This window comes from Syzygium oleosum, unplaced genomic scaffold, assembly GCF_021117445.2.
Source record: "Syzygium oleosum isolate NSW1041296 unplaced genomic scaffold, Sole_v2.1 Sole_v2.18, whole genome shotgun sequence".
NCBI lineage: Eukaryota > Viridiplantae > Streptophyta > Magnoliopsida > Myrtales > Myrtaceae > Syzygium > Syzygium oleosum.
In genome coordinates this window covers 3,399,277-3,426,430 of record NW_026607502.1, presented here as the reverse complement: position 1 = coordinate 3,426,430, position 27,154 = coordinate 3,399,277, and the positions used below count along the sequence as shown (strand labels likewise).

Sequence of the window (27,154 nt, the reverse complement as noted above, 5' to 3'; positions counted from 1 at the left end):
GTGGCACAATCACATAAAGGTATTGTTCTATCACAGCGGAAGTATGTTCTGGATATGCTCACCGAGACAGGTATGTTGAGATCAAAGCTTCTTGATTCACCAATGGAACAAGCGGTCTAGTTGGTTGCTAAGAGAGGAGAGTTTCTTGATAATCCCGAGAGATATAGAAAATTGGTAGGTAAGCTGAATTATCTCATAGTTACTCGATCAGACATTGCCTTTTCAGTTAGTGTGGTAAGCCAGATTTTGCCTCATCCTCGTACATCTCACTGGGATGCAGTTATTCGGAAATTGAGGTACTTGAAGAAGATACCAGCAAAAGGAATTGTTTACCAAAATCATGTTCATGGCAAAGTTGAAGGATTCTCTTATGCTGATTAGGCAGGATCTCTAGATGATAAGAGATCAACCACTGGTTATTGTACCTTGGTTGGAGGAAATTTGGTATCATGGAAGAGTAAGAAACAGAGTGTTGTTGCCCGCTCCAATACCGAGTCAGAATATAGAACCATGTCACAAGTGACATGTGAATTAGTGTGGATTCAACAGTTATTGACTGAGTTAGGCTTTAAAGCTTCAGTATCCATGAATCTATGGTGTGATAATAAAGCTGCGGTACATATAGCTTCAAACCCTGTGTTTCATAAGAGAACAAAACACATTGAAGTTGATTGTCATTTTATCCGAGATTGCAGAGTGGAGTAATCCTTCCCTGTCATATTCGAGCTGTTGAACAACTTGTGGATATCTTTACTAAACCTTTGGGTAATGGGAAGGTAGATTATATTTGTAACAAGCTGGGCATGATTAATCTTGATACTCCAGCTTGAGGGGGAGTGTTAGCAGTATGAAGGGTAAAGGGTAAAGTGGTCCTTTAGGACCTTTTAGGGTTTATTTTGATGTATATAAAACTTTACTGAATAATACAAATATTAGTTCCTCTAACAACCGAAATAAATAGGGAGACCCACCAATCTACCATCGGCTCTAATACCATTTGTTAAGAGCACGCAGCATAAAGCCAATACTTTTAGCTCGGGGAGATTGCCTTGAGAGAGTCCAAATTCGAGCCTGTCAACCTATTCAATGAGATCCACCTTCACTCAAAAGCTTAAGCCAATGACTTATGAACTGCTCTACATCATAACAATTCTCTGATGTAACACTACAAAAAAACATCTTTTTCCAACGAAATTTCCAACGAAAAAAAATTCGTCGGTAATTCTTCGCAAATTTTTCCAACGAAAAATTTCAATTTTCGTTGGAAATTTGCGACGAAATTTTTTCGTTGGAAAATTCGTGGCTAAATTCGTTGGAAACACTACAAAAAAAAACTTTTTCCAACGAAAAATTTGGAAATCCAACAAAATTTTTTTGGTCGAAAAATCGTGGCAAAATTAGTTTCGTTATTAAACTTTAATACCATTTGGTGGGCATGGAGCAGGCGTCGATCGTGGAGAGAGAGAGAGAGAGAGAGAGAGAGAGAGAGAGAGAGAGAGAGAGAGAGAGAGAGAGAGAGAGAGAGAGAGAGAGAGAGAGAGAAAGTGGAAATTGAGAATCGTTGCGGGAATAATGAGCGCGAAAATGTTGAATAAGGAAGGAGTAGGGTTTTCGTTGCAAAATTCGTGGGAAATTTCCCACGAATTTTGCAACGAAAATTGTACACACTAAAATAATTGCGTGGAAAATTGAAATTTGTGGGAAAATTCGTTGGAAATTTCCAACGAATTTAAAAAATGCCGAACAATACCGGGTTTTTTGAATTCGTCGCAAAATTCGTTGGAAATTTCCAACGAAAAATTTTTCGTCGCTAATTTCCAACGAATTTTGCGACGAAAAATTTTTCGTTGGAAACTTTTACTTTTCGTTGGAAATTTCGAACGAATTTTACTTTTCGTAGGAAAATTTGTCACAAATTTGCGACGAAAATTTTTTCGTGGCAAAAATCCTGTTTTTTTGTAGTGTAAGATTTTCTTAACACAACTCACACGTGCATCGCAATATTCATCATGCTATCGCATAATGTTTTCGATGCTGGCTCCTGTATTTACAACACTTGTGTAACAACATTACATACTTAGAATGATTTTGTTATCTTTAAGACATGTATGTAAAATTGTAGAGGGCATAAAGGAGATTTCTCGACAGAGATTTTGTGTTGCGGGTGGAGAGGCAGATCTACGGAGGCCAAACAATGGGAGATGATTGTGTTCATCGGCTACGATGGTGGCTATGGTAATTGTACAGAAGAATATACAAATTTTGTTACTGTATATATTTATTTTGGAATCTATGTATCTCGTCCTCCTCAACATGGATTTTACCAAATTCCTTAACTCGTCCTCCGGAAGTTAAAACTATGTACTATTCATAATGTTCGCGGGGGGAAAAGATAGTACATAGGACCGTAGATTGCATAGTAAGGATCATGTTTTGCTTCAACTCTGATTAGAAGAAACTTCCTCCGATCATGTATTTAATTGATGCATTACAAGTTACGGACATCGCTCACACCAAACTTAACGAGATAAATCATTATGGTAACCGTAAGTGGTAACCCACCAATAAGAGGCAAGGTTGGAGGAAGTTTTCCAACCGCTAGGATGATTGTTTTAGCCCTACTCATCCATTTCAGCTAGAATTCCTCCTCCATAAATTCTCTTCTTAACCCCTTTCCTTTCTTCCTTCTAGGCTTCTACAACATTGTATATTCTTTGCCCTACTTGTCTATTCATAGTGCATGCCAGTACATCTTCTATTCTTAAATCTTACCTTGGTTAACAATGATCCAACGTGCAATCATTGGACAATATATCAATATATGTGCTACTGTGCCTCACGGCTACGATTATGCTATGCATATTTTCCATCCTCTCTGGGGTGAATCTTCTTCTCTGTCTCTTGTGAGCAAAACACTGCGAAAGCATAGGGCTGGAAAATGCCATGAAAGGTGGCACCTTCTCAGCACCAAATCCCGCAGTTACCACTGAAAAGAAAAATTCTCAATCTTTGGACGGGATGTTGGACTAGTATAAGGCAATATTATTTTATCAATATGATAAGGTTCTTTTTACTAATTTTTGAAGCGAGCGTTAAGTAATCAAATGAAGAAGATTTTCGATTTCAAAAACATGGTTTGACTCGGGTACATTGACTGTTGATTAATTCAGACAGACGACTTCTAAAAGAGTGTTAGATTTGTGACGATGAATTGGTCTTCACAACCACGATCAAGAGATGTACGGTTCGATTCCGCACCCCTTCACCTCTCCCGATCGCACCCGCCATGGAGGATTACTTCTTAATCAAATTGGGCAATGCCGAGAAGTTCTATAGACCCAGGGACCTCTATAGGTATGGATTGCTCCTCTGGTTTTAGGGGCCACGCGCGGTGGGAGCTCTACTCGATGAACATGGACGGGCCAATTAGCATGCATCCGCGGAACTAGTCGAGCTGATAGCTTGGGATTGCTCATCTTATCAAAATAAGTAAGTTTAACAAATAAATGATCATGGTGGTCGCTAGTCATACAAGAAGTAAAAGAGTTTTACGAAAGTGACAATTCGTGGGACTAGAAAGCAGATCTGATTTGGGACATCAAAGGGCAACATGCTAGTAAGGGACCAAGATTTCAAAGGTTGTCCATAATAGCCGGCGGAGGCTTTAAAACGGCAAGTCGCATCCTGTTTTTTATACAATCAAGGATGTTTCATAATGTTAAACCGTGTAAGATCTGTTACATTCCCATTCCGAACACGAAAAGTGCCAGAATTGCATGACATTGACAAACCGTTTTATTTTTCTCTCTCCCTCGCTCCCTCTCTCTCTCCCTCTATCTCCTCTCTCATCAGTTGGAGCTGCTTCTCCCGCCGTTTCTCAGGAACGAGCCGCTCTGCACGACCTCGCGCAAAGGCTTGTCAGTGAACCGGATGATGTTGTAGACAGCAGCCCCCGATATCGCGCCCATGGTCGGGGCGAGTAGGTATATCCATATCCCTCTGTATTCGTTAGACACGATCGCCGGCCCCAAGCTTCTCACCGGGTTCATTGACGCTCCAGTAACCGGCCTAATAAACGAGAGAACACAATTCAATGGTCAATGTTCTCAGTTTTCTTCCAAGGTTGCTTTCTTGCTCAAAGAAAGCTCTGAAACAGAAACAAGACTGAAATATAAATGCTTTCATCTTGACCACTTTGGTTTAAATCGAAGATCTATATTTGTCACCATCTTGTGTAGACTAATGTGGACACGAATAAGCATCATCAAGACCTTTTGGAATGAGTTAAAACTATAGAAAAGACAAGTTAAATTTTACCCAGTAAACATCACATTGAGCAATATAGTTGCACCCACAGCAAGACCAGCAAGCTCTCCAATCTGAACAAATCAAACACAGAATGATTAAAGAATGGCATAATGGTTATTCATATAACGGATAATTGTCGCTATTGGATTAAACTACAGGATCAAGTCCATACCATAAACAGTCCATCAAGATAAGATTTCTTCATAAGAATATAATTGGGTATGTTTATTATGATGATTAATGTGATCACACATGATGAACAGCAACTTTTTTTTTTCCTAATTTGTATTTCAGATAATAGAGCCCAGTTCTTTATCAGAATTACAGATGTGGAACTTAGCCAAAAGAAGAAAAAGATACCAACACAGGAAGAGAAACTCACAGCTCTATTATCAGTGGCAACACCACAGATGACAAACATGAGGTAGAAAGTTATGATGAACTCGATCACGAAGGCTTGCAGATCTGACCCGGAAGGCTCTGTCCCAGCGAATTGTTTGTGGCTCCCCGTGAACAACAACCGGAGTGTCCCGGCCGCGAGGGTTGACCCGATTAGTTGTGCCGATACATAAGCCGGTACCTGAAAGGAGGATCCAAACATCATTAGATTAAGGGAAAAACAGTTGGAACACAGATGGCAAATTGTTCAATCATCACCAAATTGGCGAATGGGCTATTTGGGGTGCCTTGACATGGTAGATAGAGGCGATCACCGATGTGTAAGAACCTCGCGAGGCTCGGTATCTCCTTTCAAAGCGAAAACTTACCTTTCTTTAACATCTAAGAGAGTGCATCAAACATGATTTTAGATGCATGCTGAATATAAGCTCTAACTTTTACCTAATTTAATTGCCCCATTCTACTTTTATCTTTCCAAAGGAAAAAATTGCTTTGCAGAGAGAAATTTCAGTCATTTCATGGAAACTTTCATTCCTTCGTAAGCGGTCAAGAATTAACTCTCATAAGCTTCATGCTTCATGACAAATTACAAAAAATAGGAAATCAAAATTTTTGCACCTACATATATTCATCCACAGCAAATCACATCGCCAAAGAAAGTGTCAAAAATAAGAGAAAAATTGGGAAAAAAAATTGAACTTGTTTCGCTAGAAATGTAGAGTATAAAAATTTCTAAAGTTACCTGCTTCAATGGGAATCTCCTGGTGACGGCAAAAGCGATGGTGACGGCAGGATTGAAATGGGCACCGGAGATGTGGCCGACGGTGTACACAAGGACCATCACCGCGAGCCCCCACACGATGGCTATCCCCGGCTGCGTCACCACCTTCTCGTTGTTCCTGTTCACCACCACCGACCCGCAACCCGCGAATATCAAGAAGTAGGTCCCGAACAACTCCGCTATCACCTGCGATCAGCCGAAGAACACGTTAAAGTCGATCCCACATCGCTCGTGCAGGTTCTATGGTGATTAACTTTGCCCCTAAGTTGCGTCTGTTTAACCTTTGAGACTAATAACGAGGAGAAAATCTCTGGTTTTGGACGTGGGCACGAAACTCCGTGTTGATCTTTCGGAGTCAGTGTGGGACAGGACTGCACCAATCCGTACTGCCAAATGAATTCCGAAAGATCCGTATGTTTCGAAAAACTAGAGTACACGAAATTTTCCATCATGGGCAGCAGGATGCCAAGGAATTACAGATCAAATGGAGAAGCAAGGACATCAAACAAACTTGAAAGAAAAGGGGAAAAGAGAGATTTCGTTTTCTTTCTCTTCTGTTGCAGCACGGGTACGAGAAGAACAGGAAGGAGACAACAGAGGAAGAGAGTCCTCGACTCTTCTTACCTTTTGGAAGAAAGGCAGACAGAAACAGGGGCCTGCCTCTTCTTTGATCCTGGGGGCTGAGTTCGAGTCCTTCATGTCCACCACAACTCCATGAATTCCATTTTCAGCCATGACCCTCTCTCTCTATCAGAAGAACAAGTATCAGAGAGAGAGAGAGAGAGAGAGAGAGAGAGAGAGAGAGAGATTTCACTCAACTATGAAGTTTATACGGAGGAGGAATAACCCATTTATAGGAGAGCCCAAGAAAGAGAAGCAGAGCTTGGTAAGAGAGAGACACAACAGACATAGAGAAAGAGAGAGAGAGAGAGAGATTTTGGAACTACTGGGAACGCGCGAGGAGATTGGCTATGTTCCCTTCCATTGTTTTTCTTCCTGTCCTATTATTTTTTAGGTTTTTTCTTCATGATTTGATTTGGTATTAGTCATTTTTATATTCTTCGTTAGGGAAAACTTTGAAGACATCGTTGAAAAACGTCACATGCTAACTGCTAGCTGAACAGGGAGTGATCAAGAGCATTGAAGGCTGCATCAACCACCCACCGGAAATACAGAGGCAATTATGAATGGCTTTTCAGGCAGTCCCCTTGCACTTTGGCCCTTCTTCATGCTGACCCCCTCCCTCCCCTTCCTTCTGATATTGGGCTCCTTCCCTCTTTCATTTTTTAGCTCAAGTGAACACTAAGTTACTGTATCAATATTGACAGAAATTCCTAGTTCAAGCCATCCAATTCAATGCTTTAGATGTTGATATATTTGCTTTGCGGAAAAGTATTCTACAAGTAGGTTACACGACCGATGTGGGGTAACCGATCTAGGGGGTGCAAAGAAATGGGGAATCGCCCAAAATCGGATTGGACTAGCCCAGAACTGGCATTCCCATGGGGACTAGTCCGATTCTCGATTCCAGGCGTGGACCCATCCACTCGGACCGGACCGGTGTGTGTATATATATATTAAAAAAAATTCCACCCTCAATTATAAATTCCAAAAAGATTCAACAAGAACTTGTATAAAAAAAAATACAGATACCTTCTTTGGTATATCCTTCAAGATTTATGAACTGATAAAATCAGAAGAGCATCAAATGTCAATTATAATACACAAGTACTCATCATTTGAACAATTAACTCGCCGTTGATGTGTCTATCGAGCGATTAGAGTTTCATTTCTTAGTCCATCTATATTTCGTTTGAAGGACAAAGGAAATCATTTTGTGAGCATACGTCGTTTAGGCCCGTGTGAGATTCATAGTTGATTTGATATGCATATACCAATTGAAAGGCATTATGTTAGTAAGATTTCCAAGGTCTAGCCATTAATAGGTAAAGTTGTTTTTCCTTGATCAATCAAAGACTGAACAAACCGGTTTACACCAATCTTAGCTACAAATCGGTATATATACCTTTTCTCTTGCAAAGAAGTACCCACATAGAAACTAGGTTTACCATGGTATTGATTGATGAATGCAGTTTTGTGGGGATTAGCGACCAGTTCTATTGACTCACTTGGGAACCGGATTGGATCAATTTTCGATGGATCCATGGAACCAACAGTTGATTCCCGATTCCAATTTTTTGGAACCGGACTAGAACCGCCCACCTGAACCATGATTACCCCTAAACTGATCGATCATGCTATCCACGCACAACGTGCACTCTGGCCAAATATTGGAATTTTAAGAATCTTATTTCTTATTGGAGGGTCTCTCTCCATTTATCACGTGACATGGTATGATTGCTATACAAAGAATCTGGGAAAATTACTAGAAAAGTCTTTTTTTTTACCAGAAAAGTCTTAATCCTATTGCAATTGTATCAATTCAGTCATAAACCTTTTTTTTTTATTTTGCCAATTGAGTCCTAAATCTTTTTACATTTGTGCTTATTCAATCCATCCGGTCATGGCCAAAAATCGCTGACATGGAGCCGGATGTCTTATGTGGTATGGTCGGCGTTGCTGTTAACAATTTTGAATAATATTTTATTATTTTTATTATCTTTTTCTTTTTCTTTTTCTTTTTTTCCCTAAACTTAGGGCTAGGACGCCCTTGCCGGCTTTGGTGAGGGCCACGGCACCCTCACCGGCTTTGGCTAGGTGAGGGTCGTGACACCTTCGCAGAATCTAAGTGCAAGGAAAAGAAGAAAAACTAAAGAAAAAAAAACAAAATATTATAAAAAATTCAAAATATTATTTAAAAAAGTCCACGTCAGCGCTAATCATGTCACGTAAGACGGTCGTTGTTCACGTTAGCGATTTCCAGCCAAAATTGGCGAGATGGACTAAAGGTTTAGACAAATTAATCTTTTTTTGGTAATTTTACAGAAAATTAATTGGCAAAAAAAAAAAGTTTAGGATTGATACAATTGAAAAGGTTTATGACTTTTTTGATAATTTTTCACAAAAAAAACCTTTTTCAGGAAGCCCTGTTTAAACAAATTAATCTCGGATTCATAAAAATGCCCGCTTCATGAAGTACTTGCCTGACTCATGAGCTGCATAAGATGTCTTGCAAATTTTGGGAGGATGACCCAAAGTGCCAGGAATTATGTATTTTTAATACATGTACTTACACGCCATTTCTAATTAAGCTCGTGTACTTTTAAATTTATATAATCAAGTTCTTCTGCATTCATAGATTTTCTAATCGAGTCCTTCCAACACCAAATTTGGCCAGAATTAGCCAAGGTGGCCGGCCTACGATGTCCGAACAAGATGTGGACAAAACCCATTCTTGCGAAAATTGCTTCAGCACAAAATCGGAGTTAAATTCATTCACTTATTCTTAGCGAACTCAACAATCTATAGGAAATCGCCCTATTTGTCATCACAAGCTATATATTCCGAAACCTTGGCTAGTTCAAGCGAGGAGACACCAATGAAAACATTTAGATTTCGTCGCCTCCTTTCTTTCACCTATCTTTTCGTACTATGTTGTCGGTAATATTAATAGAATATTGTACGAAGTATAGTCATTGTTGCACTGTACAACATCGACATGTCCAAATACAAATATCAGTAGGCACATATATATTCGTGCTATGGATAAGATTTTACTAAGCTAGGGATTAATCCAACTCCTAACATGTGCGGCGAGAATGTTCTGATTGTGATACGCATGAAAACAACGTCATGCACGGAGGACTTCGAAAGAAACAAGAAACCCTAGGGAAGAAGAGAAAGCAATGTCAATATTACACAAGTCGAAACAACACGCATTGATTTAAACGGTGTTTTGGATGTTCATAATTTCCTTTTTCTCTTCAATTTTGATGGAGAAAATTTCTACAACATTCCTCATCCTTGCTGAAAAGAGTAATAGAACAATACGGCTTCTTTGAGAGATAAGCTGTTCACATTGTTAATCCATTTGATTAAGCTAATGACTCTATCAATTATCGCATTGAGTCTATAGTAATGAATGAAACATAAATGGAAATTATCAACCGGGTTGTATTACCTGAATGAAAATGTTAACTGACTGAATTTGTAGAAATTGTACTAAATGAGCCTAAATTAGTGCTAAATGAGACCAAACGGGGATTCAGACAACCACCTATATAATTACGGAAAAAATCACCCGAACTTAATATCTACACTAAATGTCTATAAGGGTGTCGATTGTCGTCACAGCATAAGAACAAGACTCGAATACAAATGGATTTAAAAATGGTGAGCTTGTACAAAAGAAGGCATCTATTGCACTAGAATGGAACAGCAATATCGTGTGCACGATGAAGTTGAAGCGTCAATGATGAGCTTTGGACGCAACTCGATTCGTTTGGGCATGTTTAGCTATATATGCTTGCAACCTTATGCTGTCGAACCCATATATAATATATGGTAAGATTGTATTCTATATATTACTAATACGAAAGTTGACAAGATAAGAAAAGCATCAATTGTATTCTATTACATAGCTTAAAATGGTTAGCAGATGATGTCTCTTTCCTTTAGTTTAGAAGTTTCATGTGGGCACCATTTGATGTATTATATAATTGACGGGAATTCCTAGAAGCTGAAGATGTCAAGAAAATCTAGACGCCCGACATGGAATTAATATTAGTAATAATCAACAATGAACTATTGGTGGAGACAGCTTGTGCGTGGCATGAGAAGATAAGGTGGTGAAGATTCAAGGTAGACGTTCTTAATCACCTGCGCCGTAACAAATCATCCATGTATATGATAGAAAGTTCATCTCAAAAGCCTAAGTCGATAGGCGAAGGGAAATCACGTGTATATAAAGAGCATATAAAAAGTCCAACTCAAAATCTCAAATCCTCTTTTTTTTTCCCTCTCTCATTATTATCTAAACCCCTTCTTTTTCTTCCTAATCACTCTATCCAAACCAAGTTTAAGTTACATTTGACTTTGCCTTTGGATTTTAAGCCCCCCTCTCTCTTTATCCCCCGACATTTCTATTGTCTTTGTCCTCTAAGCTTAGTACTCGAAAGTCCACTTATGACACCATTTAAAAAAGGGTACAAGGAAAGTTAGATAGAAACATAGATTATGTACCCTACCTAACCGCTCGAGTCAACAGTCGCGTAACAAAACCCTTTCGGCAAAACAAAGTAGTGAAACAAACCATGTTTTGTGCACCCGTGGTAACTCGTAGTTGAATCGCATCACGATTTGGTCGACCTTTTTAGTGAGCGCAGCGTATAATGTCTTCGTCTATCCAAAACAATTACCTCAAGATGGATGGAGACGTCCTCTTTCAAAGGCATATGATCCAGCATTCCTAGACTTAATTTCTCGGTCGCTTATATCAACCGCCGGATCAAGTTACGTCGCACCTTCTCTTAAATTTCATCTCTGATCCGATGACGAAAACGATGACTTAATCACACCATCAGCGACATCGTAGAAAATTCCCAATGAAATGACTGGGGGCACCAGTCATAGGTACAACCATTAAATTTAAGATTGAGATCGTGCATGACCATCATGATCTTTTCACACGTGCTGTTGGTAGTCGTGTTTGAAAGATTCAGTTTACACTTGAATTTCCCTTCAGCACTAATAGGGAGAGTGAGATCATGCATTGTCATGGATTACGTTGGGCATTCGACTTATCGTCTCCAACCGTTCAAAAGCTGCCCAAGCAAAACGCTAATTTGTCTTCCGAGATTAACGGTAAAAGTGACTTCGCCTCCCATCTAGTCTTGCGTGACTAAGAAAAGATTACTTCGCACCTCACAAACAATCAGCTAATAGCGTCTCGAAAAAAAACTATAGACATAGTTCCGTCAGGTGCACGTCGCATGATGAATAGCATGATGCCACATATTTGAGTGAAATTATTGTCTAGACTTAGTCCATTATGCATTTATTAGCGATTTGAGCCGTTGAATGTGATGGATCTTGATGGACCGAGTCTAGACAAGAATCTTTGTATATACGGTGGCATCTTTCTTGGCGAGGCAGCGTTTGTTTTACCATCTTGATTTTGAGTTTGGTGACATAGTATTTGTAAAGGATTAAAGCAAATGTTTATTTTTTTTTTTTTTTTTTTTTTTTTTTTTTTTTTTTTTAATTTTTTAAAAATATTTTTTTTTTTTTTTTTTTTTTTTTTTTTTTTTTTTTTTTTTTTTTTTTTTTTTTTTTTTTTTTTTTTCCTTTAAAAAATTTTATCTATAATTTTTTCTTTTTCAAACAAACCAAGCAAGGTATAAGAATCAAATGAAGTTCATAATCCAACACATGGAAAAGATCGCAATGCGCGCACTTCTTGAAAGAGAACCGTACCTTGATTGTCCACATATTCTGTGGGTCTGAACGCTCTAGAACGTCTTCGACAACTACGTTCGCATCAACCTTCCTGCGACACGATTTCGTATACCATACCTAGCCCAAGTCTCTAGCTGGGCCATCATCCATAATTAGCTGGTCATTTGATTACATTGTTGGATCAAAAGTGGTCAAGTGGAAACAAGATGGTCATAAAGGTCGAAGAAGAAAAATCTTGTGAATTGATGACAGTGCCCGGCAACTTCCTCTCCCTGTTCTGTAATTATGAAAGTTCACGCCAACCCACAAACCCAAAACTTTCAATGCGCATGCATTACGTATTACACACCCTCTCTCATGTACACTCCCTCCACTTCAACGAGTCTTCGTCAAATCACTGTGGAACTTAACCACCCGCAAAATTACGCGCCTAGTGTTTGACGAAATGCCTAGCCTAGAAAACAGCGACAACTAATCGTGAATTGACTAAATCAAAAGTCTCTGGGATATGGTTTTCTTTCTTCACATTCTGGTTCTGTATGGCCCACGAAATTTAAAGACTCCTGCGAAAGTCTCCCATGATTCATGGAAAAAACTGCTGCAACCAGGCCCCTCAAATTGAGTGGGGAACGAAGACCCTCGCGTGAAGACCGCCATGTTCTTTCATGGAAAAGTAGCCTGTCTTTGAAAAAGTTCACGTCACGTTGCAATTTTGGTCCTACAAGATTTATGAAACTACAGAGACATTGTTGCTAGCCTCTCATGGTTAGATGATTGACGCAAGTGGCCACCAAACCATAATATACAATAAAATTACTCACGTCATAATATCTATAACAAAGGAACCATTGAGCCCCTGGCGACGTCATGGGTACGAAATTCGGGACAATTGAGATGATGAAGTGCCGCAGATGGCCCATACCGATTGCCGGCATCGCATAAGAATAAATTAGTTATCATGATGAAAATGCTTACTTGTGTTTACTTTGAGACAATTCAAATTGAGTGGGGAACGAAGACCCTCGCGTGAAGACCGCCATGTTCTTTCATGGAAAAGTAGCCTGTCTTTGACAAAGTTCACGTCACGTTGCAATTTTGGTCCTACAAGATTTATGAAACTACAGAGACATTGTTGCTCGCCTCTCATGGTTAGATGATTGACGCAAGTGGCCACTAAACCAGAATATACAATAAAATTACTCACGTCATAATATCTATAACGAAGGAACCATTGAGCCCCTGGCGACGTCATGGGTACGAAATTCGGGACAATTGAGATGATGAAGTGCCGTAGACGGCCCGTACCGATTGCCGGCATCGCATAAGAATAAATTAGTTATCATGATGAAAATGCTTACTCGTGTTTACTTTGAGACAATTCGCCGGACATGTTCGGATAATTTGCCTAATTGGTACAGTGCAGATGGTTTAATGATTTAGTAATATCATAAATTTCATCGTTGGATTATTGAAATGTGATACGATATATTATTTTGAGTTTGGACAAAATATATTAGAAGGTGGAGGATCAAGGTTTGTTGATAGCAAAAATGGCGCAATTCCAGAATATGAATATCATCATGATGTTGCATTAGAGCATATGATTATGAAGAAGTTATTTAAGCGTGAATTTGGATTTAAGTGAAATTGTTTGTGTTATACCTGTCTAACCTGCGTAACAAAGATGAAATTTTTAAGCAAAATCGGGGTGCGTTTGTTTCACGAAAAACGAATGATTTAAAAATATATATTTCTAAAAATAAGTGCTGGTATCGCTTACAAAAACAAACGAACGAATACAATTTTCATCGTTTACAAAAGTGTTTATACATAAATTATTTTTGATAATATAATATTTTTCATTGACTAATTATTTCAAGGAAATCTATAGTTTAATTCCCTCCAAAAGAAATAAAAGTAAAAACATCCAACAAAAGTTGGACTGGGGTCGGTCTTGCTTGACCTTTTTTCCTAACAACTTGGCCAATTAAGTTCAAGTGTTCAACCAACAGGGATCCACCACACAAAGGCTCTTCTGCGTGCACAACTAGCATTGGGCTACATCAATGGCTTGTTAAAATTTTATTCTTCGACTATAAGGAATAGTTGCACTTTACATCTCCAAGTAAATACATATAATTAGACTTTGCATACCATGCCTCAAAACCTAAATGTAGAGAGGATCAAATGGGCAAATTATCAGATTAACTTTTCCAAGAACAATGACGCATCATTTTTGGATAATTTAAAGCCATGCTCCGAGTATATCTATTGAAATAATCCCGTACGATTTTTTGAAAGTGACAAAATATAAAAAAACTGGCAATATGTGTACATGAGTGTTCAGAACGAGCAACCTATATATTCATAGGCTACATGCAGATAATGTTAACAACGGGATGTTTAAAAGCACGGAAAGGCCTTGGCTCTGGAAAAGGAGTACAAAATGTGTCTAAATTTGGATGTACAACATGTGCATCCAATTGGCTGTGATTTAGGAGGCAAGTCAACTAACGTCCATGTATTGTTAACAATAATTGACTACATATCATCAATAATTGCTTCTTTCCAAAATTATACATCTCTAGATGTCATTGCCTCATTGACATCTAAGCAAAATAACATAGGTATTTTATTCAACATTTCCCCTATCTCTTTCTACCAGGATAATTACAAAATAGGAATCGAATTCTTTCGTTTTCTTCACTCTTTGACTTCTCCTTGTCTCACTAGGAGAATTAAATAGATTTCTTTAATTGATGAAGAATTGCTTGCGTCAATTGTTGTTTATGAATATGTTAAGGTATCACTTGAATCTTTAATAAATTTGTGCTCAAGAAATTCAACGTCTCTTGTCCACAATAATATTGGGAAAATTGTCCAGTGGCCAATTCAGTCCTAAACCTTTTAAAAAGTTGCCAATTCAGTCTTAAACCTTTCAATTGTGTCAATTTAGTCATAAACCTATTGACTATTTGTCAGTTTAGCCTTAAGCCTTTTAATGAATTGCCAATTTAGTCCTTCCGGCTAATTTTGGTAGGAAATCGCTGATGTCAATGCAAGCCATCCTATGCGGCGCTGACGTGGATAAATTTTTTATTAATTATTTTATTTTAATTTTTTTCTTTTCTTTTTCACTGTCTTCTTCTTCGTTGAGCCGGCAGAGGTGGCCAACCACTGGGCAAGGGCCGATGACCCCTGCAGGCCCGAGGGCGAGGGCCGTGAAACAGTCGCCGGCCATGGGCGAGGGCGTTGCAGCCCTCGCCCGCTCTCGCTGTGGCCAACGTGGGCCTGGGCGTGGGCTCTTGACGCCCTTGCCGGCCACAGCGAGGGTTGCGAGCCTTCACCAAATCCGACGAGGGCTGCGATGCCTTCGCCAGATCTAGCGAGGCGAGGGCATCGCAGCCCTCGCCCAGACCGTCGCCGGCCACAGCGAGGAAGGGTGACGGCTCGCGACGTCCTCGTCGGTAGCAGCGAGGACTCGCGAGCCCTCGCCAAATCTGGCAAGGGCCGCGACGCCTTCCCTGGACCTGGCGAGGCGAGGGCATCACGGCCCTTGTCCAGACCGTCGCTGGCCACAATGAGGGTGGGCGAGGGCTGCGACGCCCTCTCTGTGGCCCGCAAGGGCCTGGGTAAGGGCTCACAACGCCCTCACCGATCGCGACGCCCTCACCCACGGGCCGGGCGGGGTCGCCGGCCCTTGCCCGGGGGGCCGACAAGGGTGGCTAGCCCTTGCCCAGTGGCCGGCCACCTCTGCCAGCCCTTGTCCAGTGGTCGGCCACCTCCACAAGCCCTCGGCCGGTGACTCGCAGGCTCAACGAAGAATTTGAATTTATTTTTTAAAATAGAAAATTATCCACATAGGACGGTCGGCGCCGACTAGACCGTCACATAAGCAATTTCTGGCCAAAATTAGCCGGAATGACTAAATTGGTAATTCGTTAAAAAGTTTAGGATTAAATTGGCAAATAGTCAATAGGTTTATGACTAAATTGACATAATTGAAAGGTTTATGACCGAATTGATCGCCGTACAATAGGTTTATAACTTTTTGAATAATTTTCCCCAATAATATTAGATTCAACATTTAAGAAGCGATAAGCTTTAGAATTTTCAGCATATTCAACAAACACACTTGTTAATGCCCTTCGTCCTAATTTGGTTTGCTTAGAATCAGGAATTCTATAATATGCAAGGAAACCCCATACTTTAAAGTATTGGATATTCTATACCCTTCCTTTCCATAATTCATTTGGAGATACCTTAAATTTCCTTGAAAGAATTTTATTGTGAATATGACATGCAGTAAGAAGTGCTTCTCCCCACAAATTTATTGGTAATTTTACTTGTATGATTATGGAATTAACCATATAAACCAAAATTCAATTCTTTCTTTCTACCAATCCATTTTGTTATGGTGTATAAGGTGCACTTGCTTGATACCCAATATCATTTTCTTCGCAAAATGTAGAAAAATTTAATGAGAAGTATTCTCCTCCGCAATCACTTCTCAAAACTTTGATTTTTGCATCCCTTTGATTTTCAACTACATCCTTATATACTTTGAACACATCAAAAGCTTGATCTTTTGATTTTACAAGGTAAACATGAGTCCCTCTAGAGTAATCATCCATAATGTAATAAAATAACAATTCCAACTCTAGTTACTATTCTATTTAATTCATAGATAACATAATGCACCAGATCAATTACTTTAGTAAATCTTTTCACCTTTGAAAACAATTTTTAAGTCATTTTTGCTTGTAAACATATTTCACAATCTTTTTTATCCAGATCATCACATGATATCATACCACTGTTATTCATAAATTTCAAAGTACAATATATAACACGTGACAATCTATTATGTCACAAGAAAGATAACTCAAGCATATAAACAAAAATGAAATTCTTATTAATACGTAATTTAAACATTCTGTTACAAGATCTTCTCCAAGCTGGCCCACATTGGCACTCCAAGCCGCCACAAGGACTTCAAGGTCCTCAAAAAGGTCGCCGACGAGCCACCCTCCCTCGCCGGGGCCAACTTATGCATATCCCTCTCCTTTGACGCCGAGGGTTATCGTCTCTCGCCGATGGCATCACCCGTCAAGAATACTGTTTTTCTCTACCTTGACAAGACACTGGTCCATTCACAGGCTTACACACCTCTTGAGAAGTTCGATTTTGTCATCCAACCTGTGATAAACAGTAAATGGTTGAATTTTTACGTGTTTGAGCACCACGGGGTGAACGATTTACTGCGCGCTATGAGTGCGAAGTTCGAACTGGTGATCTTCTTAATCAGGCTGAAAAAGTACACCTAGCTGTTTCTTGACCGGCTCAACCCTAAAAGGCTGCTGATATCACATCAGCTGTACCAAGATTCGTGCGAGGAAGTGGAGGGAAGTTCTTGTTTACCCTTTTTGATATGAGTTAAGCATTTTATACTAAAGAAATCCTAATTTTGATTTAACAACTGAAATTAAAGGACATAACAAATGGACTTAAAATTCACAAACAAATAGGTCCAAAATTAAAAAAGTAGTTTGAATCCATAAAGATAGATTTTGAGGAGGAAAATTACTTAAATTGGGTGTCAATCTTCGGCCATTGTATATCTTCTGAACCAACTTTTCCAGATTAGTATTATGGTTTATGTGACTCGTCCCCAGTCAAAAGTTATTGCATGTTTATCTTCTGATGTATGAATTCTTCTTCTAAACTTACCGAGATTTTAGTTGGTCCGAACGCTCTAGAATGTCTTTGGGAACTGTGCTCGCAACGAGCTTCTTGAGACCCCGATTTCGTTTTTAGTCATAATTTTCTCAGCTGCTTAAACCATGCCTAACCCAAGTCAATAGATAGGCCATCATCCCTAACCAGGCGGTGATTGATTACATTGATGGATGAAAAGTGGCGAGTGCAAAATAGGAAGGTTCTCAAGAGGGAAGAAGAGAAATCTTGTGAATTGAATAATAAAAAAGCATATCAACATGGTCTGCCTATTCAGTAATTATGCAAGTTCACAGCAACCGACAAGCCCTAAATTTTCAATGCGCGTGCATTAAATTTACACACCTCTCTTATGCACACTCTCTCCACTTCGATGAGTTATTATTAAAACACTGTGGAACCTCACCACCCGCAAGATTGCACGTTCACCGGTTGACGAAATGCCTAGCTTAGAATAAAGCAACAACTAATCGTGAATTGACTGAATCAATAGTGCCTGCGACCATATTTTTCACATTCTTTTGCGTGTGGCCCACGAAATTAAAAAACTCCCCCGAAAATCTCCCATGAATCATGGAAAGAACCGCTGAAACTAGGCCTCTTCTTTAATTCAGCGGTGGGCGAAGACCCTTGCGTGCCAACCGCCATCTTCGTTCATGGAAAAGTCGCCTATCTTTGAACAGGTTTCACGTCATGTTGAACTTTTGGTCGCTCAGGATTTATGGAACTACAGAGAGAGCCATTGATGCTAGCCTCTCCCGGTTCGATGATCGACGCAACTGTCCACCAAACAAGAATATACAATAATTACGGGCATCATGGTATCTATGACGAAGGAGCCATTGGGCCACTGCCGACAACGTCCGTATGAAATTCTGGGACAATCTAGATGATGAAGTGTCGTAGATGGTCCGTATCGAGGTCCAGGATTGCATTAGAATAAATTAGTTATCATGACGTAAATGTTTACTTGTGTTTACTTTGAGACTATTGGCCCGACATGCTTCGATAATTTGTTTGATTGGTTTGGTGCATATAATATAATAAAATCCTAAATTTAATCATTGGACTAGTGAAATGCGATACAATAAATTTAATCACGGCCGAGCTGAAAGAGTACGCCTAGCTGATTCTTGACCGGCTCAACACGAAAAGGTCATTGATATCACATCGGTTGTATCAGGATTCGTTCGAGGAAGTGGAGGCAAATTCTTGTTTTCCAATTTTTATGAGTTAAGTATTTTATACTAAAGAAATCCTATATAATCCTAATTTATATTTAACAAATAAAATATGAAATTAAAAGACATAACAAATGGACTGAAAATTCATGAACAGACATATAGGTCCCAAAATAGAAAAGTAGTTTGAACCCATAAAGATGGATTTTGAGAGGAAAATTACTTAAAATTGGGTATCAATTTTCAGCCATTGGACCAACTTTTCCCGCTTAGCATCATGGTCTGTGTAACTCCTCCCCAGTCAAAAATTATTGCATGTTTATCTTGTGATGTATGAATTCTTCTTCTAAACTTACCTAGATTTTTGTAGGTCCGAATGCTCTAAAATGTCTTTGGGAACCGTGCTCGCATCGAGCTTCTTGAGACCCGATTTCGTTTTTAGTCTTAATTTTCTCAACTGCAAACAAAAATGTTGGAATCCACTAGAAGGGAGTAAATCAGACATGTTTTGCCTTTTTGGATAAGCAAAACGGATGTCAGGCAGACCGCTTATGCAGGGTCTTCTACTTTGGGAAATAGCCTTTAATGCTCCGCAGAAGAACAAATGCTTCACTTGATAAAACTTTCAACGGCTATTTTGAGGCTTGAAAATTTTTTAGAGGGTAAATACCAAGAAAAACTCTAAATTGGTACACTTTTGATAAATTTAACTCAAACTAACTTTTTAACCACCAAAAATCCCAAACTGGTACACTTGTATCAATTTTACTCTTCATTAGGTTTCGTTAAATTTTACTGTCAAATTTCTAAGTTAAATGACACATGGCAGTTGACGAGTGTATCAGTTTGAGATTTGTCACAGGTGTACCAGTTTGTGATTTTTCGTGGTATTAATCCAATATAACGGAGGGTAAATTTGTCATAAATCTACTAGTTCGGGGAAAAGTGTCAAAAAAATCCTAAACCTTTGACATTTGTGCCAATTTAGTCATAAACCTTTTTTTGGTGCCAATTCAGTCCTAAACATTTTGCATTAGTATCAATTCAGTCCTAAACCTTTTTTTAGTGCCAATTCAGTCATAAACATTTTGTCTTTGTGCCAATTTTGGTCGGATTTTGCTGATGTGAACACCGACCGGCCGGCAACCGGTCACCGGCACTGACGTAGACAACTTTTAATAATATTTTGTAATTTTTTTAATTATTTAATTATTTTTTTTCCCTCCCCTCCCTCCTTCCTCCAACTGGTCGCCGGACCAGCGATTAGCTAAAGGCAGAGGTTGGCTAGGCTGGACCTCGCCAAATCTGGCGAGGTTGTGCCTCACCCAGCAGCTAGTGAGGCTCGAGCCCTCATTAGAGGCCTTCGACCTCGCAGCCTCCGGCAAGGGCTCGGGCCTCGCTTGCGGCTGAATCCAGTGAGGTTGAGCCTCGCCGGCGGCTGGGCGAGGCACAACCTCGTCGGCCTTTGGCAACTGGTCGGTTGCCGATCCGGCAACCGGCTGGAGGAAGGAGGGAGGGGAGGGAAAAAAAGAAAAGAAAAGAAAAGAATAAATAAATAAATAAATAATTCAAAAAATATTAAAATATGATTGAAGTTGTCCACGTCAGCGCCGGTGACCGGCTGCCGGCCTGCTAGTGTCCACGTCAGCAAAATCCGGCCAAAATTGGCCGAAATGACTGAATTAGCACCAAAAAAAGGTTTAGGACTGAATTGGCACAAATGCAAAAGGTTTAGGATTGAATTAACACCAAAAAAAGGTTTATGACTAAATTGGCACAAATGCAAAAGGTTTATGACTTTTTTGACACTTTTCCCTACTAGTTCGAGGTTTTTAGTGGTCAAAAAATTAATTTTGGGTAAATTTGTCACAAAAATATACTAGGTTGGGATTTTTTTGTGGTCAAAAAGTTAATTTGGGGTAAATTTATTACAGATATATCGGTTTGGGGTTTTTCGTGGTATAACCATTTTTTAAACGGATCAAAGTGGTTCATTTCAAGAAGCTCCCAAACATCTCTCTCTTTGGTCCATTGAATTCTCTTGTTTTCTTTTGTGCAAAATTGAGTGAATTATGATTGTAATTCTTTGTAGAGGGTGTGAATATTTGTAATATGAAAAGAGAGTAATATAAAGTTGTGAGAGGTGCTTGAGTCTGTAGAAACTACTCCAAAAAACATCTAGTAGAAGCAGCATATCTGTACGTAATAGATTCCAGCCTTTTAGGGGATGCTAGAGCTGGGAGAGAGGAGTAGGCCAAGCGAAGAGGCCGAATCATTATAAGGCTTTGAACGCTCAATAAAAATTTCTGTTTTTGTTCCCGAAATAGTTTGGGAGCAAAATGCGTTTGGTAAATTTTTTGTTCCTTGGCACATTTTTGTAAAAATTTGTGCCGAGAAACAGTTTTGGAAGAGAAACAAGAAGTAAAAAAAGTTGCTTTTTGTTTCTCGGCACAATTTTGAGAATCAGTTTTTTTCTTCTTTTTTTCTTTTCTTATTTTGTGGTGTTGTTCTTCCCTTGGCTTGGGCGGCCGCCGGCACCGGCGACCGGCCACAGCCCGAGCCGCGAGGCGTCACGGCCCTCGCCGGCCGCCGCGGGCGGAGTCGGTCGCCTCGCCGGCGAGGGCGACGGGCCGGACCCTCGCCGTGCGGCGAGGCGGCCTCGCCCGGATCGAGCGAGGCCGAGCCTCGTTGTCCGTCGCGACGGCGAGGGCCGTGACGCCCTCGCCGGCCTGGGCGTGGCCGGTCGCCGATCGCGGCGACCGGCCATGGCCAAAGAAGAAAGTAGAAAGAAAAAAAATTAAACAATTCAAAATATTATTAAAATATTATTTGGGAACAGAAATTTTGTGTAGTTACCAAACACATTTCTGTTTCTTTTCTACTCTAGGAATAGAAATTTTGGACGCTTTATCAAACGCCTTCAAATACTCGAAATTGTTTACAGAGCACAGAATCAAAAAAATCATTTCGTTCGTAAATAGCGCCGGCACGAGAATAGTATTTATGCGCACCCTAAGTCTCATTTGCGTTTCTTCTATCCCTTGAACTATCTTAATTTCTATATGAGTGAACATTGTGGCTTTCTACAAGTGCACACGCTTGTACAACACTAGTGCACCTTTTACATGATGTCCAGCACTCGCGAAAGAGTATTCAATTTGGCTGTAGCAACCAATTCATCCCCTCTTGGTTGTTCATGCCTAATCCATCTCAATATTGAATGCAACTTTTAGTACACAAATTATAGTATGTAAAACTATAATTCTTGCAAAAGTACATAAGCCATATAAAGATGTTTGCACTGAGATGCTAACTAATGAACTGAGCAGTTGCTTTTGACTGAAATACATCTACTAAACTATGCGGTAATACGGACTTGCTAATCGGTGTTGTGTTGCCCTTCGCATCCTTGGACAGTCAACTAGAAATCTAATCAGATCAAAAATTAAAAGGTATCAAATTCATCCCAAAAAAAGCAGTTCAATATCTATAACCAGCAACATCGGGGTCAGGATCTGCTATCTTCTGCTGATGAAGCAGCAGAGGACACCCTGGGAATGGAAACACTCCGTTAACTTTAGAAAGTTCCTGTCTCCTGATATTTGGTAGAGAGACGCCTAACAACCTTTGCAAACTCGCCAATGATGTATACCTTAGGAGAGCACCACCATTAACAAACAAAGCACGAGTTGTCAGAGGATTGATTTTCATGATGTGATGATTGTCAGAGAGTATGCAACTAGCAACAGGCACCCTCAAAACAGAAATGAAGAATTATACCATGATTAACAAATTCTTGCAAAACCAGGGGAGGCTCGAGCTCTACGAGGGAGTACCAATCAAAGGCAAGAAACGATTCGTGGGACTTGGGGCTTCCATCCACCACTGGCGGTTTGTCAACTGAAACGACAAAAACCAACAAAACTAAGTAACTGAGCCTCAGTCATAGAGAACTCGCTTGACTCACACCAAGGTGATGAATTTGGTGAGGTTCAATTGTTGTACTGAGCAATCCTTTTCCTTTTCGAGGTAATGAATGGTTCATTTTACGGATTTTACGTAGCTCTTTTTCGCCGATCTACACCCACACAATATGCGTCGACAAAAAATAGCTGCACCAGTGAAAACTAGACCGTGTGCTAAGCGAATATTAGAAGATTGAAAACCTCCTCAAAAACTGATTCCTGTACTATGGAATTCCCACACACTACAGAAGGACGATACTCACATTGTCTCTACAGATCAAACTCATGCAAATTTCTTTTTCCAAATCAAGAATGAAAATACTTGGATGGAGATGCAAGGTACTGGAGTATGTCTGTGCAGCGACTAACCATGTCAAACTCTTCACATCATTTAATAGATGTACAAATTAAAGGACAGTTAAGCAGAGGACGGAGGACTGGCTTTCGCGTATTAGAAGAGTTAGGGTGGTTGTTTACTCATAGCAAGAAACAGAAGTTCGGTGATGCGAGCTTCATGTACACGCAGAGTACAGCCAGCAGAGCAGAAATGGCCATGCACAAATTCAAGATGATGACATTACCGGCTTTGGTAATTTGGTTGATCTGAGCAGCTCAAAATGTCATCTCAGAACATTGTCGAGAAGGTATTAAGACTAGATGATAACTTCAGAAAGTGCCATTGCGTGCAAGAACTTTTCAGGAGCTTAAAATGCACACAGAGAGTCCTCTGTAATCTAGGCACTGCGCCGCAACATCAGTGGATCTGTCAGCAGATAATAGTGAAGGTACTAGTCGAACAATGTTTCGTTTCACTACATCCCGGACACACTGATAAAGCAGTTTCACGTACAGAACGTAACACCTAATTTTTCTGACTCCCTCCATCAACGTGCAATGCTAATTTTTCCGACTTCCCTCCTCCTTGGTAGGGAGTAGATAACCACAAGGCCCCATGAAAAGCAGTCGACTTCAACAGAAGCATTTTTACATCTACCTCGTCACTCTACAGAGACATACAACGAAGCAAATTTTCATGTCCCAATCCCAAGCATACGAATTTCATGCATCATTTCCAGTTCATCAAATTCATATTTCTCCAAGGTTTCATACTACCTGTATAAATTTGGTCACCTCATACCACCATATTTTGTCATTAACAAAAGCCGACTTACTCATCTTCACGATGAAAGGAACTCATAAACAATCTAATGGGAACAAAATGGAAAACCCGGAGCCAACAGTGAACTCCAACTGGCTACAGAGGAGGCTTAAAAGAACTAACTCTAGCTGGTTCCAACATCATAGGGTCATATGCGTTACCATTGACGCCATAAAAACCAAAATTAGCATGATAATGCCTTTGTAGGCTACAATTCCACGCCTTTAAGTGAAAAGTTCAATCACAGACCACGAAACATCGTGGCCAAACGACAAACTCTGCCAAAATACAAGTACCCCATCCAGAATTTTGCGATAGCAACATATCTTGCTACAGTCATGGGAATCCGGACAATCATGGAGGACCTCAAAATCCAGCTTCGAGCTAGCTGGGCCTGATCGATATACGACTCTGGTGCAAAATGCAGATGCGATCACAAAACCACCGGAATCTTTACAATCTTGCACACGCTTATGAATGATGGAAAGGTCGACCTTTGGCCCCACCAAACCCAGCAAAAACCAGGAGCCACTCAAACTTGTGCAAGGCATAGTAATTGCACATGTCGACCAAAATAATTGGCTAAAATGAGGTTTCCAGTCCGAGAATAGGTAAATCCAGCGCAATCGCGAAAAGAAGGAGAGGACCCTATCCTCTGCACACGCGGAAGATTCAGCTCGGGTCTATAAAAAGAACGAGCCGGAGAATCCAGCGGATCCGAGAGCTCGTCGGACGCAGACGACGAGTTGGGATCAAAGAGCAGGGAGAGCAACGGAGGGAGAAGGGAGGGAGTTTTGAAAATCTCTTACAAGTGGGACCAGCTGGACACGTGGAAAGCCATGAGTGGGGGGGGCCTACAGCCGACGTGGCAAATCCAGCCTCCTGTCCGAACCTGATTTTTCCGACCGTTGCACCGAGCCACCGTTTTTCGAAATGAAATCAAGGTCCCCACCCCCAAAAAAAGCCAGTACCAACGCCTCTCATTTTCCTCACCGTCTCCAATTCCCAACCACACCCCACCTCTCTCTCCCTCTCCCTCTCTCGTATCAAGAACCGGAGATGGTGTCAAGAATCATCAGAAGAACACCGACCAAGTCCATCAAGGACTGCTGCCGTGGCCGCCGAGGCCGCCGCCACCGGAAGAAGTCCCCCGTCGAGGACGCTGCAGCCGCCGGCTCCTTCATCGCGACGATCAACAAGTCCCTCCACTCGTGCCAGCGCCGCCTCATCAAGATCTTCTCCAAGTTGGCCTATATCGGCACGCCGAGCCGCCGCAAGGGCTTCAAGGTCCTCAGAAAGGTCGCCGACGAGCCGCCGTCCCTTGCCGGGGGCGGCTTATGCAGATCCCTCTCCTTCAATGCCGAGAATTACTACCGTCTCCCGCCGCCGGTGTCACCCGCCAAGAAGACCGTTTTTCTCGACCTGGACGAGACGCTGGTCCACTCTCAGACTGACCCACCTCCGGAGAAGTTCGATTTCGTTGTCCAGCCGACGATAAACGGTGAAAGGTTGAATTTTTATGTGCTTAAGCGCCCCGGGGTGGACGATTTCCTGCGCGTCATGAGCGCCAAGTTCGAACTGGTGATCTTCACGGCCGGCCTGAAAGAGTACGCCTCACTGGTGCTCGACCGGCTCGACCAGAAAAGGTCGCTGATATCGCACCGGCTGTACCGAGATTCGTGCGAGGAAGTGGATGGGAAGTTCGTGAAGAACTTGTCCAAGATGGGCAGGGACTTAAAGAGGGCCGTGCTCGTCGACGATAACCGGAATGTTTACATGTTTCAGCCGGAGAACGCGATCCCTGTGAGCCCGTTTGTCAATGATCTCAGCGATGTCGAGCTCGGGAAGTTGGTTAAGTTCTTTGAAGGGACTGATGGGTTTGATGATATGAGGGAGGCTGTGAAGCGGTACCGAGCTGAAGAAGATGTGAAGTTGGAAGTGTGATTCATTGTGACTGCTTGTCTTTTGTTTGTTTAACTGCTGGTAAACTGAACAAACAGAGGATTGTTCAATTCCAATCAGATTCAGAAACAGAGCTTGCAAAAATTAATTGGATTTTATTCATTATTTATTCACTAATCACTTGCGCCGTAGCGGTTTCTTTTCTCTCCTTTCTTCTGTAAATTACTTATCCACTAGGTAATACAGATTGCGGGAGGTTCAATTGTTTTTGCAGAGCAATCCTTTTCCTTTTCAGGGTAATGGATAGCTCTGTTTTACGGATTAAACTATGTCGCTCTCCTTCGCCTATCTACACCCACACCGTATGTGTCGACGAAAATAGCTGCACCAGAGAAAAGTGGTGTGCGATAAGCGAACATTAGAACATCGAGAACCTCCTCAAAACTTGATTCCTGTACTATGGAAGAAATCCCATACACTAACACAAGGACGATACTCGTATTATCTCTACAGATCAAACTCATGCAAATTGGTTTTTCTCAATCAAGATTGCAAATAATTGGATGGAGATGCAAGGAACTGGAGCATGTCTGTGCAGGGACTAACTGTGTCAAACCCTTCACATGATCTCATAGATGTGCAAATTAAAGGACGGTTAAGCAGAGGACAGAGTCTCAGACAAAAAACAAAAGCAGAGGACGGAGGACTAGCTTCCCAATATCAGAAGAGGTATGGTGTTTCCATACTAGTCACAAGAAACAGAACCTCCGTGACTCAAGTTTCATGTACACAGAGAACAGCACCAGCAGAGCGGATTTGGTCATGCACAAGTTCAAGGTGATAACATACCGGCTTTGGTGAGGTTGATCTGAGCAGCTCAAAATGTAATCTCAGAACATTGTCAAGAAGACATTAAGTCTAGACTATAACAATCGGCAAATGCCATTGCGTGCAAGAACTTTTCAGGAGCTTAAAATGCACACAGAGACCTCCGTAATGTAGGCACCGTGTAGCAACATCAGTGGATCTGTCAGTGGATAAAAGTGAAGGTACTTGTCGAAAATTGCTTTGTTTCATTACATCTCAGACACGCTTAAAGCAATTTCAAGTACAGAACATGACAGCTAATTTTTCTAACTCCACCTCAACGTGTAAATGCTGATTTTTCTGACTTCCCTCCTTGGAAAGGAGTGGATAACATCAAGGCAGAATGAAAAGCAGTCAACTTTAACAAAAGCATACGAACATCTACCTCATCAACTCTACTGAGACATACAATGAAGCAAATTTTCATGTCTCAATCTCAAGCATGTATCATTTCCAGTTCATCAAGTTCATATATCTCCTGTACAAGAAAAAGTTAATA

The 27,154-nt window shown here is 40.7% G+C and overlaps 2 protein-coding genes across 2 annotated transcripts; one reads left to right on the top strand and one right to left on the bottom strand.

The window, feature by feature from the left end:
- Positions 1-3,639: 3,639 nt before the first annotated feature.
- Positions 3,640-6,415, bottom strand: LOC115682144 (aquaporin NIP1-1-like). Its single transcript, XM_030606288.2, has 5 exons — positions 6,113-6,415; positions 5,450-5,674; positions 4,691-4,888; positions 4,318-4,379; positions 3,640-4,068 (listed from the first exon to the last, which is right to left on the bottom strand). The coding sequence occupies exons 1-5, from the start codon at positions 6,221-6,223 to the stop codon at positions 3,849-3,851; spliced, it is 816 nt and encodes a 271-aa protein (XP_030462148.1). The 5' UTR covers positions 6,224-6,415; the 3' UTR covers positions 3,640-3,848.
- Positions 6,416-24,659: 18,244 nt separating this feature from the next.
- Positions 24,660-25,965, top strand: LOC115682049 (uncharacterized). Its single transcript, XM_030606181.2, has one exon. It carries the CDS (start codon positions 24,820-24,822, stop codon positions 25,828-25,830), a length of 1,011 nt encoding a protein of 336 aa, XP_030462041.2. The 5' UTR covers positions 24,660-24,819; the 3' UTR covers positions 25,831-25,965.
- The last annotated feature ends 1,189 nt before the right edge of the window (positions 25,966-27,154 follow it).